Raw genomic sequence first — 15,864 nt, forward strand, 5'->3', positions numbered from 1 at the left:
CCACAATTATTGTAACACACAATGCATTTTCAGTTCTGTGAATAAGACTAGTTTTATTATCAGATTACTCTTGTTCACAGCAATAAAAAAAAAAGTGAACAGTTCTTCAGAAAGTTCAAGTATGGCACAAATAACAGTGAAAGAGAAAAACAGGATGAGATTAAAACATGATTGTACAAATCCCCAGTAGGTGGTGATGTGCAAATATAAATCGCCATTACACAAAAGAAGATACACAATCAATACACAACCTATACACAACCACAACTTGAGATACGAGAGGTATAAGAGGTATAATGTCACAGATCTGCCAGGCTCTGCCACAAGCCAATCACAGCGCATGCCCTCACCCGATTACTGATCGCACGCACCTGCACATCATTATGTCACTCATCACCTCTGCCATAAAAAGACACTCAGCGCCAAGCATTCAATGTCCGGTCTCGTTAATCGAAAGAGGACTGCTGTCGCTGTCTCAGCTATAGTCTTGTTACTTACCTCCGTGTTACTCACCTGCAGAACTACCTTCCCGTGTGTGTACTCCTAGGATCTCCAGCCTGTCTGCTCCTGTGCTTCTCCCGAGTCAGCTCCCTGTTTGCGGTGTGCATCTCCTCCGGTTCACCGCTCTGCCTGAAAGAAGATACGCAAGTTATTCCTCCAGTTTATCATCAAGACTTCCAAAATCGCTACTTACCTGACATCTCACTCCATTGCTCACCTGTTGACAAATAAATCCTCATTCATTAACCCATCTCTCTGTCTCCGTCCTACTTCTGTAACAGAAGACCGGACCAACACAGACTGTCAGCAGCATGAGCACTCCCGATCCCTTCCAAGAGCTCGTTGAGATCCTTAGACGAGCTCTCACTCCGGCACCACCACCAGCTCCCACTATTCCTTCCGTCATCAATTCCACCAGTGCTTCTTCTACCATGATTACCAGTCCCATGGCCAGGCTAAAATAAGTTTCAAGGTGAACCAGACTTTGTGCCATTATTCAGACGTCTGACAACATGACAACAAGCATAACACTTGGAACTACACACATCACCTTATTGTTTTATAAGTTAAACATATTAAAAGAAGTTTGATGGGTTGCAGAAGAAAACAGAACCTTAGCATGACTATGCTTTAAAAAAAAAAAAGAATACCTTCATGTTTCATGAGTCCTGATGTGTATATATGAGACAGGATGAATGATTCAGAACAGACATCTACTGGATCCCCACCACACACAAACATATTGTGTCGACATGAAGAACCCCGGAGCTCCAGTGCACACACTGTTTGCCATCAATACATTCACAAACAAAAAAACTCATTTATGCTGAGAAAACATCAGAACTGCTGTGAAGCACACTATGTAACTGAACAGACTTTAAAGCTATCCATACACTAATCTAGATACATTTGAAAAAGGTTTTTCTCTACATTTTGTCCGTTCGTCCACACTGAGCCAATGTTTGGTCCTGTGAAAACCTTGTAATGCTGTTTCTGTGTTATGGTGTGGAACGTGAAAATGAAGGTATTTGAAAGCATGTTAAATCATGTAAAGTATATTACACTGATAGATCTGTTTATGTGCCTGTTATGTGCTAATCACTTCCACAGTGTTGCTCGAGATATGTTACTTTGTATAATCTTCATATCACATTCCTGCAATGATGACAGAAAATTTACTTGGAATTGCTGTCCTGCAGCAAAATAGTGTTTTAGATCACATATGAAATGATGATTGAGTGGACGACCACCCTAGTGAAAAATAAATATACTAAAATATATTTGAAATACATTTATTTCATGCCAAGTATACTAAAAATACATCTACATATGTACTTAATAAAAATACCCAGCAATTGTACTTTTAGTATATTAAACTGGTATACTTAAAGTCTGCTAAATGGCAACAACTAATTTTGTACCTAATGCTCTTTAATTGTGCAGAAGTAGTGCTGAAGTCCAACTAAAGATATACTGAAGTATATTTGAATGTGCTAAAGCGGAGCTATTGCAAGTATACTTTAGGTACTCTTTAAATATCTTGCATTTAAAGACCGATATTATCTAAAGATCATTTTAGGCTTAATATTAGGAAATGTGCATTGTGCACAAGTAGTACTCCAAATAAAGTTAATTATAATCTTTATATCAGAAATACTTGAGCAAAATGTCAGTAAATATGTTAATAGATTTTAAACCATATTAACTACAATGTTTTTTCTAATATAGCACTTTTTACTAGGGCAGTAAGTGTTGAGATATTTTGCTAATAAAATGATCGTGACAGAAGAATAGCTTGAGAATTTGATTATGTCCAGTCTCTCTGTATCATCTCAGTGAGCTTTTATTACATTTTACGCATAAGCAGAAAGAGAGAGCTTTTTGAAGAAAAAAACAAACACTGTTTTCAAATGTATCCATATTAATGTAGACATTGCCTAAGAATCATATTTCATAATTATATTGTTAACAGGTGGGGAAATTAATACCCATCACTAGCCAAATGTGCATGTAATTTTGCCCAATGAGACATGTTGTTATTTAGTAACATAGCAATATTTTTGCTGTTTATTTTAATCTATATATTTACATTTAATCACTTAGCAGACACTTTTTTTTCAAATCGTCTTACAAATGAGTATAAAAGAAGCTATCAAAACAACAAAACAGAAGCAATATATAAGTATTATATAAGTATTGTGACAAGTCTCGGTTAGTCTAATGCAGTACATGTAAGAAGTTACATTTTTTTTATATTAAATAAACAGAATAAAAAGTAGATAAAAGAGATAGAATAGATAGAGTAGGTGTTAAAGGGTCAAGTTCTTTTTTTTAATTTATAAATAAATAGAAAAAAGTAGATAAAATAGAAATAGAATAGAGTTATAGTGTTAGAGGGTCAATATTATACAATCAGTAGCCTATATATATATGCGAGCTGTATTCATGTGCAGATGAACGTGTCTAACTTTGTTCATGAGTTGCACTGTGAGAAGATCTCTGTAATGGAGACTCTCATGATCGGGATGGAAGGTCACAGTAATGTCAACCGCTCCCGCTCCTCCTGGCGGTAATACACCGAACACACTCATCCCACTGTAGTTCTGAGTACCTGAAAGGATGGATGCATGGATGATGATATTAACTGATGGTCATGTATATGCCAGTAAGTAAGCACGTTCTGTTCATGTTAAGGTTGTTAGGAGTTCATCATTTACGCATGAGCCTGATGTTGTTCCAGTCTGAACAGGCACCAGTATGAATGATACTCTGCTATGGCTGAGGGAAAGGATTTTCAGCAAAGAAAATCTTACAAAAGTATTATATGACTTCAGAAGACATAGTAAAGCATGCTTCCACACTGCAAAAAAATGATTTTTCTTATTTTCTTATATAAATATCTACAAACTCTGGAATTAAGATGCATTTAAGTAAAATTACTTAAGATATTATGTCTAATTTTCTGAAAATATTATTCAAATTTAGTAAGTTTTTGCTTAAAACAGGCAAAAATATCAAAAATATCAAAAACTAAGGAAGAAAATATTTTTTGCAGTGTAACCACACAAGAAACCAGGAACATGGTTGGAAAGCACTGTAATATAGGGCACGAGTCTTTTTTTTTTTTTTTTTGGGGGGGGGGGGGGGGGGTAACATCCCTAATCATTTGCTTTAATTAACTGTAGAAGAGAAGTGTCAACATTCTGCTATACAGTTCCTTGTTGTGTTGCACAAAGTTAAATGGGCTGATTAAAAGATTTTAAGACAGAATTTACATTTTTGGGTGAATGCTTCTCACGTTCAAAATCTTGCTTGTATGCTTGTATTCCACAGGAGAGAAGACCTTGGTGTGTGTGCCTGTAACTTACCCACAAATACTGTGGAGTTCATGACAGCCAGTCTCCGGTCGTCCCGTTCTGTAAGACAGTGTCCTTCTAACAGCACACCGAACTGCACATCCAGTGAGGACATGTTCTGCAGCCAAATACACCCGAGAGAGAATCCTTCAGTTCATACAGTCCTAGGGTTTAGTCAAGGCCACAATAGTGACTGGATATTTTACAGGCCAAATCCCTTAATCACTCCTCAATATAACCCATTACATTACTATAAAGAAGAAATAACTTGTAAAACTGCACAGAATCACAGTCAACAGAATTATACTATGGTGACAGTGACCTCTAGTGTTGAACTGCAGCATGAATTTGACACTATTTATCCTATCATGGCTCATTTATACTGTCAGAAAAAAATGTGAAAAATAGTACCTTTAGCTGTTCAACAGCAGGCGGTTTCCATTAAACTTTGTACTTTATCCACCCCTAAAAGTTGCATATTTATACCTTAGAGATATGTACCTTAGGGTACTACTATGAACCTTTTAGTGGTACAAAGATGTCCTTTTGATAGTACAATGACAAGCTGTTGCAAAAGGTACCATTTTTGCAAATATTTTCTGAGAATGTATAATTTGATAACTGTGTTTTTGTCTGTCAAAAGTGAAGGCATCTGCTAATTCCTCAGTCAATGTTATAAATGTGACGTTAGTGCCATGTACCCTGAACACTTGTGAGGTGCTGTCATTTACAGGAACATAGTCGAAGTGAATGTGTCCTTCATTTGAGCAGGTGATGATGGGATTTACAGCTTCACCACTCAATGTGAGCTCCAGCGACATTTGACTGCAGCTCACCTCCAGTGTTTCATAGTACTGACAAAACAAAACATGATTTTATAATATGAATATCAGCATCAGCTCAGAGACAGTTTTGGGGAAATACAGATCTTGGTGTGTTTTCTAGTGCTCTACTGAATCTCACGAAAACTGTTCAGAAAATGGCTTGGTCATATTTCAACCCAAATAAAGACTGTATTACAATAATGGGAATAATGGGTCAAGAGAGATGCTTTTGCATATTGATGACAAGAATTTTAAGGGGGAAAAAGATATTTAGGGGGCATTTTACACAACACTGTTTTCAACTAAATCTAAACAACAGTGTTTTGGGGGCCTGAAAATGCAAATTTGTGAAAACGGTGACATTACGTATTCGGTCTATAGGTATGTGCGCAGAAGTGTAGCATTTCTTTACAAAGTGACATTGTGAACTACTTGCCTAATACTATGGCAAGCCGTTTTGACTTTTATTCCTTCTCAGGATATGAATTCTTGATATCAACAATTCAATTTTCACTAGTTAAAATACTAATTCTTGATATCAGGAATTACATTTGAATGGCAGCCTATGGTAGCATTTAACTAGTGAAAATACAATTACAGATATCAAGAATTATTGTTTTTACTAGTGAAAATTGAATTGTTGATATCAAGAATACATATCCTGTGAATGAATAAAAGTCAAAACGGCTTGCCATTATAATACAGCATTTTTAGTTATTTTCACAAATCCATTGTGAATGGATTTTGTTTTAACAACATATCTATACGTGAAACTTTTCAAAAATGCAATGGATAAACTTTCCAGTTTTTGGTATATTGTTGTTGAGTAAAATCACAAATTGGGTTAAAATAGGCATTTAAACAATTATTATTCTAGTAGATTTTGTGAGATTCAGCCAATCGTATATTTAAAGGAATAGTTTGTGTAAAATTAAAATGTACTCACTCTCAGGCTATCCAAGATGTAGATGAGTTTTTCACGTCATTAAAAGAAATTTGCTGAAATTTGTCATTACATCACTTGTTCACTATGGATCCTCTGTACTGAATGGATGCAGTCAGAATGAGAGTCCAAACAGCTTATCAAAACAACACATTAATTCCCAAGTGATTCCCCATGACTCTAGTCCATCAATTACATGGATGACCTCACAGTCCCGAAATCTTCTGCTCCGGGCAGCTTTTTATTGTCGGAGTATTGCAGGTTTTTTTTTAATATAAGCTGTTCTTGCAGCTCGCTGTTCTAAACTATGATGATTGGTGATCTTTTATGTTAATGATATTAATTAGGAGTCGTTTACAAGGCAGAGAGCTGAACCCAGTCAAGTGCGCACAAGCTCAAGATCATTTGCGATTCATAGATTTCACATTTCTTCAAGATGGCGCCGCTTTGTTCGGACGCCGTCCAGGTCGCTCCGCTAAGACTGTTTTTATTTACTTTTTTACTTAGTTTTACTTTCTTTTTTTACACATCTCACGTCGGCACTGATCACCTATAACATAGAAACACTTTTGGACATTGGAAACCGCTACACCAACCTGTTCCAGGACACTTTAGCCACGAATCCAGCATGGCCTCTGGAGATTCTTCGGAATGCAGAGATGAATAATAACCCCCCGAGGCGACGGATCAAGAAACACTGCGGGAAACGCGCTGGGATTCGAGACAGACTCAGGAAAAGGGCTCATAGTCCTCCTCTTCCGAGCATTCTGCTCGCAAATGTCCAATCCTTGGAAAATAAGATGGACGATCTTAGAGCCAGGATTAGTTTCCAACGGGACATAAGGGACTGTAACATCCTTTGTTTGTCCAAAACGTGGCTTTCATCCTCGGTCCCCGACACTGCTGTAATTCCAAGTGATAACTTCTCTGTTTTTCGGACGGACAGAACAGCAGAGGCCGGTAAATCCAGGGGTGGAGGAGTGTGTTTCATGATTAACAAGAAATGGTGTGATCCCAGGAATATCTCCATTCTGTCGCGTTCCTGCTCGCCTCATCTGGAACATCTTTCCATTATTTGACGCCCATTTTATCTGCCCCGGGAGTTTTCATCAATCATTGTTATTGCTGTGTACATTCCACCACAGGCGGACACCGGCTTGGCTTTGTCTAAACTTCACGATGTGCTCAGCGGGAGACTATAACAAAGCCAACCTCAGGCAGGTCATGCCAAACTTTCATCAACATGTATCCTGTCCAACTAGAGGACCAAACACGCTGGATCATTGCTACACTCAGTTCAAGAATGCCTACAAAGCCCGCTCACTACCGGCTTTTGGCAAATCGGACCATGCCGCCATTTTCCTCACACCGGAATATAAACAAAGGCTCGTTCAGGATCCTCCGGTGCAGAGAGTAGTGATGCGCTGGTCCTCCCACTCAGAGGCTATGCTACAGGTGGCTCTTCATGACGTCGACTGGGACATGTTCTGGGCGAGTTCTTCTGACGTCAGCGAGTTCACGGATGTAGCATTAAGCTTTGTAAACACGCTAACCGAGCAAGCTACAGAAACAATAACGATAAGGACATTCTCCAACCAGAAACCGCGGGTGGACAGAACAATCCGTGCTGCGGTTAACACACGCACTGCCGCTTACAATGAGGCTCTTCTGACCGGGAATATGAGCGAGTACGAAGCATCGTGCTATGCTCTCCGATGCGCAGTAAGAGCCGCTAAACACAGATACAGAGAGAGAATTGAGTCTCATTTCCAGCTCAATGACTCTCGACGGATGTGGCAGGGACTGAGGACCATCTGTGCCTTTGGAAACAAATCCTCCGCGGAGGTGAGAGCAGATCCGTTGCTGGCCGACGAGTTAAACATCTTCTACGGCCGCTTCGATTGCAACGGCGGCAGCGCGTCTCTGCTGTCCAGCGAGTCAGGAAGCAGCAGGCAGAGCAGCGATGATCCTGTAATCACCGTTTCGGAGGATGAGGTTCTGAGGACGCTAAAGAAAGTGAACGTCAGGAAAGCAGCCGGACCTGATGGGATAACCGGCCGTGTTCTTAGGTCCTGCGCTGATCAGCTCGCTGGTTTGTTCACTTCCATCTTTAATGAGTCCCTTGCTACCTCCGTGGTTCCCACCTCATTCAAAAAATCTGTCATTATGAACATAGGAGCCCCACAGGGCTGTGTCCTGAGTCCCCTGCTCTACTCTCTCTACACCAGTGTTGTTTTTGACAACCATCTTAGATTTAGTCTTAGTCTTAGTCTTTTGGACTAAAATGCTTATTAGTTTTAGTCAAATTTTTGTCACTTCTATATGTGATAGTTTTAGTCCAGTTTTAGTCGACAAAAACTCAAAAAGGTTTTAGTCTAGTTTTAGTCAAAAAAAAGAAAAAAGAAGTAGTCTTTTAACAAATTAATTTAGGTCAATAAGTATTGGAGATTGCTGCTGGGCAGCAGCAATCTCCAATATAAGTTGTGAAAATAGCAGCAGATCTATAAGTTCAACACATTGTGAGCTTGCAGATCAGCTATTTTCACCAATAATTACAATAATAAAGGAATGGTTTTAGACATATAAGGTTTCCACCCAACTGCAAATACTTTCTGATCTAATGATTGTGCATTACACACAGATAAAGTGGTAACAGTGGAATCAATGTTCATTACTCCAAAAAAGCCAAAAACAAAAACATTCTACTTCAGCAATTGTGGCTTTATTTCTCAGAATTTGCTAAAGTACAATGAACATACACATGCCCAAAATATGAGTGATGGATGAGGAACACATATGCTCAACTTGGCCTTGTCTGCCAGTACAATTAAGATGCATATTATTTGTAAAAACAGACATCATACAACCCCACTCTCTTTAACTTGTGCAAACAATGTAATAAAATAATTAAAGATTCCTGAGGTACAGTGAGGTAGGTTGTAAGTTATACCAGAGAGTTATACATACTTGAAAGTATGAAACAAACATGTTCTTAAGTTTTTGGAACAAAATAAATAAGACCACCCTGTAAATAGTGTAAACACTGTAGTAAATTCAACAAATAAAAACAACAACAACAACAGCAGAGGAGGGTCCGTCTCACAACAAGAACAAACAGAATATCACAATCACATATCTGTAACTGTACTAATAATAGTAGCTTGCTGTTAGCAAATTTAGCCTACTGACCTCGATTTAGTTCCAGAAAAGCGCTTCACTCTAAAATGGCTCTTGCTCTGTTTCGACGGCCACGAGTGAGGTCACCTGTAATGCTAAACACTCTCTCAGCAAATGCTTGAGATGCTGGCATGGCCAGTAGATCTAAGGCGATAGGTTTTAGGCTTGGATAAACAGAATCTCCCTGTGCAGCCCAAAATTCAAGGGCAGTCTCTTCGTTTGTAGGCTGTGACAGCTGCTCCTTGAATTTCTTTATTTCCTCCTTGACACATGGCTTTGAGCAGCTAGACCTGGATGGCCGGCTTGCTTTTGACAAGAATTTGAATCTGGGCCGCTTTCTTTGTGGTCCCTCTTTTGATTCCTTTTCTTCCTCCTCTGGCTCCTCATCTTCAACCTCCTCTTCCCGTACAACTGGTGGCACCAACTGAGCAATGTACTCTTCTGCTTTTTCCAGAAGCGCTGTAATTTGCTGATCATCATTTTCAAGGAGTGCTTCAGGTGAAACTGTTGGGTCGAGAAAGCATGCAGCAGCAGTGAGGGGTGAAAACTTGGAGTCAGTGTGATCAAGAAAGCAGCTGAACCGCTTGTCCATGTTTGCCTTCATCTTCTTTGCCAGGGAAGCTAGGTCCTTGAAGCTAGAACCCTGGGCATGGGGGAACTCAGACAGATGACCCTGCAGGTCCAGAAGGGCAGGCACAACAAGGGATAATGACTGTGTGTCGCTCTGGAGCATCTGGGTATGCTCAGTGAAGGGGAGGAGTAAATCTCTTAGAGCAGTCAGCCTCTGCCACTCACTTGGCAGTAGATAGTCCCAGCTCATCCCATCCGCAACTTGAACTACTGAGTCCTTGATTTGAAGAAGCCGTGATATCATCAGATATGTGCTGGACCATCTAGTAGGGCAGTCTTTGATCAGAGTTAGTTGACACAGCTGCAGCAGTCGCTCAGTTGCCACCGATGACTTGCGGAAGAGCTTGACGAGCGCTCTAACTTTGCCCAGCAGTCGGCTGACACTTGCATCTTTCTGGATGATGTTTACCACGAGTTGCAGTGTGTGTACAACACAGGGAGTCCTATCTTTGTTTCCAAACCTAGATAGATAAGACAAAAACACAGAGAAAAAGACACTTTATTAATCTTATATAGGAAATTTAGTAAAATTGCCATGAACAACACCATGCAATACAATAAACAATAGCTATAAGTGACTATAACCTAGCATAACTCAATGTGACTGACATTCTGAAATTGTTAATTAACAGCAAACTGAAATAATTTACCTTTGGTCTTCAACCACCTCAGAGTCTTCAGTGTCGCTTGTCTCGGAGGATTCTTCCTCGGAGCTGGCTGATGCATCCGATTCATTAGGTTTGAACGCTGCAATCATGTTGCTTCCGTTATCTGTTATGACTGTCAGAATTTTGTGTTGTGGTATTCCCCAGTCCTCTGTGCATCGATCAACACTGTTTTTTATACACTCTGCAGTGTGTGGGTGGGTGATCTGGTCAAGTCTCAACAATATGTGCTTTGCTTTGTTTTCCACAGTGCAAAAAAAGCATGCACTAATTCCCAGAAATGATGCTGTAAGTCCTGTTTTGGTCCATATGTCCAGCCCAATTGTTATTTTGCGTGCTGTGGCAAGCCTCTCTTTGTACTTTTGTTTTTCGTCATCAAACATCTTGTCAACTAAGTTGTTTATTTTTGTTCTTTTGGGTATGGTCAGCCTCTTATCAAAGGTCTCCATCATGAGGATGAAATCTTCATCCTCAACTGTGCAAGCAGGTAGACCAGTACGTCCAATCCAAAGAGCGATCGCCTGTTCTTTGGCACGTTGTTCCAGGGAGTCTGACTTATATTTGGATGCTGCGGCGAAGGCTGCTGGGATAGATGACTGTGCCCTGTTGTTCTTTGGACCACCAGGTTTCTCTTTAGGAGTTCTGGTCTCTGGGATCTGGTTGAGGAAAAAACAAAGAAGGGATACAATTACATGTCCTGTAAATGTTTACAGGTGAATACAAAACAATCAAATGTAGGTATACCATAAAAATACTTAAAATACTATGAAAAATACTCAAAATACTACCATGTTAAGAAAATAGAATGGTCTTAACTCTCACTCTCTCTCTTAAGTCTCAAACAAGCAAAACAAAAATACATAGCTTATTAACTGACCCTGTACTAAAGCTTTCTGACCTTTCATTCTGAGCAGCAGCCAAATTATAATGTATCTGTACTGTGTGTGTGTGTGTGTGTAACTTTACTGTGAGCGCATAGGTCGTGGTTAGGGCTGCAGAGCGTCACTTGTGGCTTTTAGGCTGAAGCTAGCAGACTCTACGTATAACAATAACTCGACCTGTTTAACATATCAAGTTACACGCTGACAGAACATAGACACACAAAGAGATGACCACACCGTCACTGAATGTAAACATGGCTAAACATGCTGCTAAAGTAACACACACACAATGAACTGACGTTAGCGTAACAAAAGCTAACTTTAGCCTGAAGTTAGCAGCCCATTTGCGGCAGGAGTATGTGGAAAACTGACTAATTTATAAGCTTACTATGAAATTTATCACAAGCCGATTGTCGAGTAACATTGTAACGTTACTTAGGCTATACGATATGTTAACAGCACTTGTAACTTACCTTCGAAAAAATATCCTTGTGGTGAGCCTTCAGGTGCCGCTTAAGGTTGGTCGTATTTTTTCCGCCTACTTTGTGGCCACATTTGTCACCGTCTTCCTTCACAATACACTCTGTTTTATTATCTGCTGGGTTATATTTAAAATACACCCATATGTCGTCTCTACGTTTGCAACCACCAAGCCCCTGTGTTGAAACTGCCGCCATTGTGGTCCATTGTCTGTGATGAGTGACAACAGTGTGACGTGTTGAGCACGTTGTGCGCTGCATGCCAGGTGATGGGCGTGACCAAACAAGCATAGAATGCAGCAACGGATACTTTTTAGGTTTTAATTGACACGCACAATAAGCAGAAATGTCATGCATTTTAAACGTCTGACAGACCACCCACTAACATTTTCGTCCATTCTCGTCTCGTCAACGAAAACTCACACAAGTCTCGTCATGTTTTAGTCATCAAAGAGCAGTGTTTATCTCGTCACCGTCTCGTTATCGTCATGAAAAAAAGTGGCGTCAACGAAATGATTTCGTCATCGTTGACGAAAACAACACTGCTCTACACGCATGACTGCGTGTCCTCTCACAGCTCCACATCTATTATCAAATTCGCTGATGATACTGTGGTTCTGGGCCTCATCTCCAACAACGATGAGACCTCATACTTGGATGAGGTAGAGAGACTCACATCATGGTGCCGGACAACTGTCTCTCTCTGAATGTGAGCAAAACTAAAGAGCTGATCATGGACTTTAGGAAGAGACAGCAGCAGCCCTACACTCCTCTTACGATCAGTGGGACCCCTGTGGAGAGGGTGAGTAGCTTCAAGTACCTCGGTGTAAACATCTCCGAGAACCTGACTTGGACTACACACATCCAAACACAGGTTAAGAAAGCCAGGCAAAGACTGTACCATCTGCGACAGCTGAGGAAATTCAGGGTCACACCAGCAATCCTGAAAACTTTCTTTTCAGGGACCATAGAAAGTGTATTGACTCAGTGCATCTCAGTGTGGTATGGAAACAGCTCCAATCAGGACGGCAAAGCTCTACAGAGAGTTGTGCACTTAGCTGAGCGCATCTCAGGGTCTGCTCTCCCCTCTCTGCAGGACATCTACCTCAAACGCTGCAAAAATAGAGCTGTCAAAATCATCAAGGACTCAAATCACCCTGGTAACCGTCTATTCACTTTGCTTCCATCTGGTAAGCGCTTCCGTAGCCTGATGGCAAAAACTGAGAGACTTAGGAGGAGCTTCTTCCCCCAGGCCATCAGGCTCCTAAACTCTAACTCTGTGTCATAACATCACTTGACTCCATGTAAATATCACCATATCAATAAGCTATTCATAATTTTTTCTACCTCATATTGCTGCTATGTAAATACCCTGTACAACTTTTTTGCACATTCCTGTTATATTACTATTTATGTCAACAACATACTGACCTGCACATTTATATTTATATTTTTTTATATTATATTTTATTTTATTCTTTTATTTTTTTCTACTTTTCTTTTTCTTAATATTTGTATTCTATACAATTGGACTGTCCTTGGAGCGAACCTGACTTACATTTCACTGCTGGTTATACTCTGTATAATTGTGTATGTGGCGAATAAAAATCTTGAATCTTGAAAGAGATGCGTACGCGTGATTTTTGTCCGTACGTTCATTCTATGAATCGCACGTACGCATATCTTAGAAATGATCGTAAGATTAAATTTAGGATGGTTTCTGCACAACATTTTATAAATGAGGCCCCAGGTCTGCCTGGAAAGTTCAAGTGCTGGATTTACCAGCATGGCATCCTTCCACAGATTCTATGTCCTCTGCTGGTATATGAAGTGCCGATGACATCAGTTGAGCTAATGGAGAGGAAAGTTGGCAGCTATCTCCGTAGATGGCTCGGTCTACCTCGCAGCTTGAGTACCACAGCTCTGTATGGGAAGAATAACACCCTGCAGCTCCCTTTCAGCAGCATCACAGTGGAGTTCATGGTCTAGGTTATGGCACAAGGTTAAGACACAAGGCCATGGTGGGGGCAGTGGCTTGTGGAAGAGCAGGGCTTGGTAGTTTCCCAATGCTAAACTACAAGCACGGGGCAAGGAAAGGAGATACCTCATGCAGAAGTAAGTGAGGGTGATAGCTGAGGAAATTTGGCAAGGTGGCAGACATGAGGCAACAAAGGGCATGGATGAGATTAGAAGGTGCAATGGAACGGAGGCTCACATGGTCTGATATCTGGCAAGCAGAGCCGCAGCACATTAAATTCTTAATCCAAGCTGTTTATGATGTCTTACCAAGACCAGCGAACCAGCTCTAGTCTAGGGGATGGCCCCTATCGCTGGTGGCATGACCAGGTTCTAAAGGGAGTAATGGAGAGTGTCTCCTTGGCCATTGCAAACATTAAGCACCATCACTGAGCTAGTAAGAAAATATGGTTTGTGAAACACCGCAGCACAGAGCTCCAGCAGGCCTTATTCATACAGCTCGTGGTTACCCTGTGGAGGTTGGATCCAGTGGCTTTGCTGGCTGCTCCCTCTACAGAGCATTCACTGCGCTGGGGTCAAGTGGGTCCCAGAGGAGAGCAGGCATTAGACAAGCAACAGGGGCTGCAGAAAGAGCTTCAAGATGGCTGTGGATAAAAAGGGGAGATCCGTGGCCAAATGCTGCTGGGACGCAGGTCGGGGCTTGATCACTCCTAGGCCGGGTCACCTGGGTGAGGGTGTATCATGTTGAAAGACCCAAAACACCCGATGAACCCAGGAAACATCACTGATGTATCTTTCACCTAAACGTGCAGCTTTTCACTTCAAAAGACATTAATTGATGGACTGGAGTTGTGTGAATTATTGTGATGTTTTTATCATGTGTTTGGACTCATTCGGATGGCACCCAGTCACTGCAGAGAATCCATTGTTGAGCAAGTGATATAATGCTAAATTTCTCCAAATCTGTTCTGATGAAGAAAAAAACTCTTCTATTCAGCAAATTTTCATTTTTAGGTGAACTATTCCTTTAAATACAGCATGTTTAATCAATATTTTTACATCTATTTCTCTGTAGCTATTAGCACATTGTCTAAAATGAAAGAATTCATCCAGCATCGACATTTGGTTATCTCTACTTTATAATCAGCTGGTATAGAATAGCCTTAAATTTAGATGCTGAGAATAATATGAAACCCTTTTTGCTATAATCTGTGTATGGGGGGCAGTAGCTGTCTAACAGTGAAGTGGGGCAGCAGTGCTTACCTTCTTGGCCAGAGAGGGTGTAAATGTGATCAGGATCATGTGTGTATCTTCAGGACCGATGGAGCGCATGGCATTCAGCACAGAAAACGGCCCAGTCACATCCAGCAGTGATGATGTCAGCTAAAAGTAATTTCTTTATTTCAAGATTCAAGAGTTTTTATTTGTCACATACACAATTATACAGAGTATAACCAGCAGTGAAATGTAGGTCAGGTCCGCTCCAAGGACAGTGCAATTATATAGAATACAAATATTAAGAAGGAGAAGTACAAAACATTAAATAAAATAAAAGAATAAAATAAGATAAGATAAAAAAAATATAATATAAATGTGCAGGTCAGTATGTTGTTGACTTAAATAGTAATAAGAGGAATGTGCAAAAATAATGTGCAAAAAGTTGTACAGGGTATTTGAATAGCAGCAATATGAGGTAGAGAAAAATTATGAATAGCTTATTGATATGGTGATATTTACATGGAGAAAAATTATGAATAACTTATTGATATGGTGATATTTACATGGAGTCAAGTGATGTTATGACAGAGTTAGAGTTTAGGAGCCTGATGGCCTGGGGGAAGAAGCTCCTCCTAAGTCTCTCAGTTTTTGCCATCAGGCTACGGAAGCGCTTACCAGACGGAAGCAAAGTGAATAGTCGGTTATCAGGGTGATTTGCGTCCTTGAAGATTTTAACAGCTCTATTTTTGCAGCGTTTGAGGTAGATGTCCTGCAGAGAGGGGAGCGCAGACCCTGAGATGCGCTCAGCTAAGCGCACAACTCTCTGTAGTGCTTTGCAGTCCTGATTGGAGCTGTTTCCATACCACACTGAGATGCACTGAGTCAATACACTTTCTATGGTCCCTGAATAGAAAGTTTTCAGGATTGCTGGTGAGACCCTGAATTTCCTCAGCTGACGCAGATGGTACAGTCTTTGTCTGTCTTTCTTAACCTGTGTTTGGATGTGTGTAGTCCAAGTCAGGTTCTCTGAGATGTTTACACCGAGGTACTTGAAGCTGCTCACCCTCTCCACAGGGGTCCCACTGATCCTGAGAGGAGTGTAGGGCCGCTGCTGTCTCTTCCTAAAGTCCATGATCAGCTCTTTAGTTTTGCTCACATTCAGAGAGAGACAGTTGTCCTGGCACCAAGATGTGAGTCTCTCTACCTCATCCAA

At 40.6% G+C, this 15,864-nt stretch overlaps 1 protein-coding gene across 1 annotated transcript; it reads right to left on the bottom strand.

Moving 5' to 3' along the window:
- Positions 1 to 8,326: 8,326 nt before the first annotated feature.
- On the bottom strand, positions 8,327 to 11,672 carry LOC306849043 (E3 SUMO-protein ligase ZBED1-like). The gene is made up of 3 exons (XM_079383896.1): positions 11,451 to 11,672; positions 10,082 to 10,752; positions 8,327 to 9,892 (listed from the first exon to the last, which is right to left on the bottom strand). Exons 1-3 carry the CDS (start codon positions 11,652 to 11,654, stop codon positions 8,839 to 8,841), a joined length of 1,929 nt encoding a protein of 642 aa, XP_079240022.1. The 5' UTR covers positions 11,655 to 11,672; the 3' UTR covers positions 8,327 to 8,838.
- Between the last annotated feature and the right edge of the window lie 4,192 nt (positions 11,673 to 15,864).

This window comes from Barbus barbus (assembly GCF_936440315.1).
Source record: "Barbus barbus genome assembly, chromosome: 29".
NCBI lineage: Eukaryota > Metazoa > Chordata > Actinopteri > Cypriniformes > Cyprinidae > Barbus > Barbus barbus.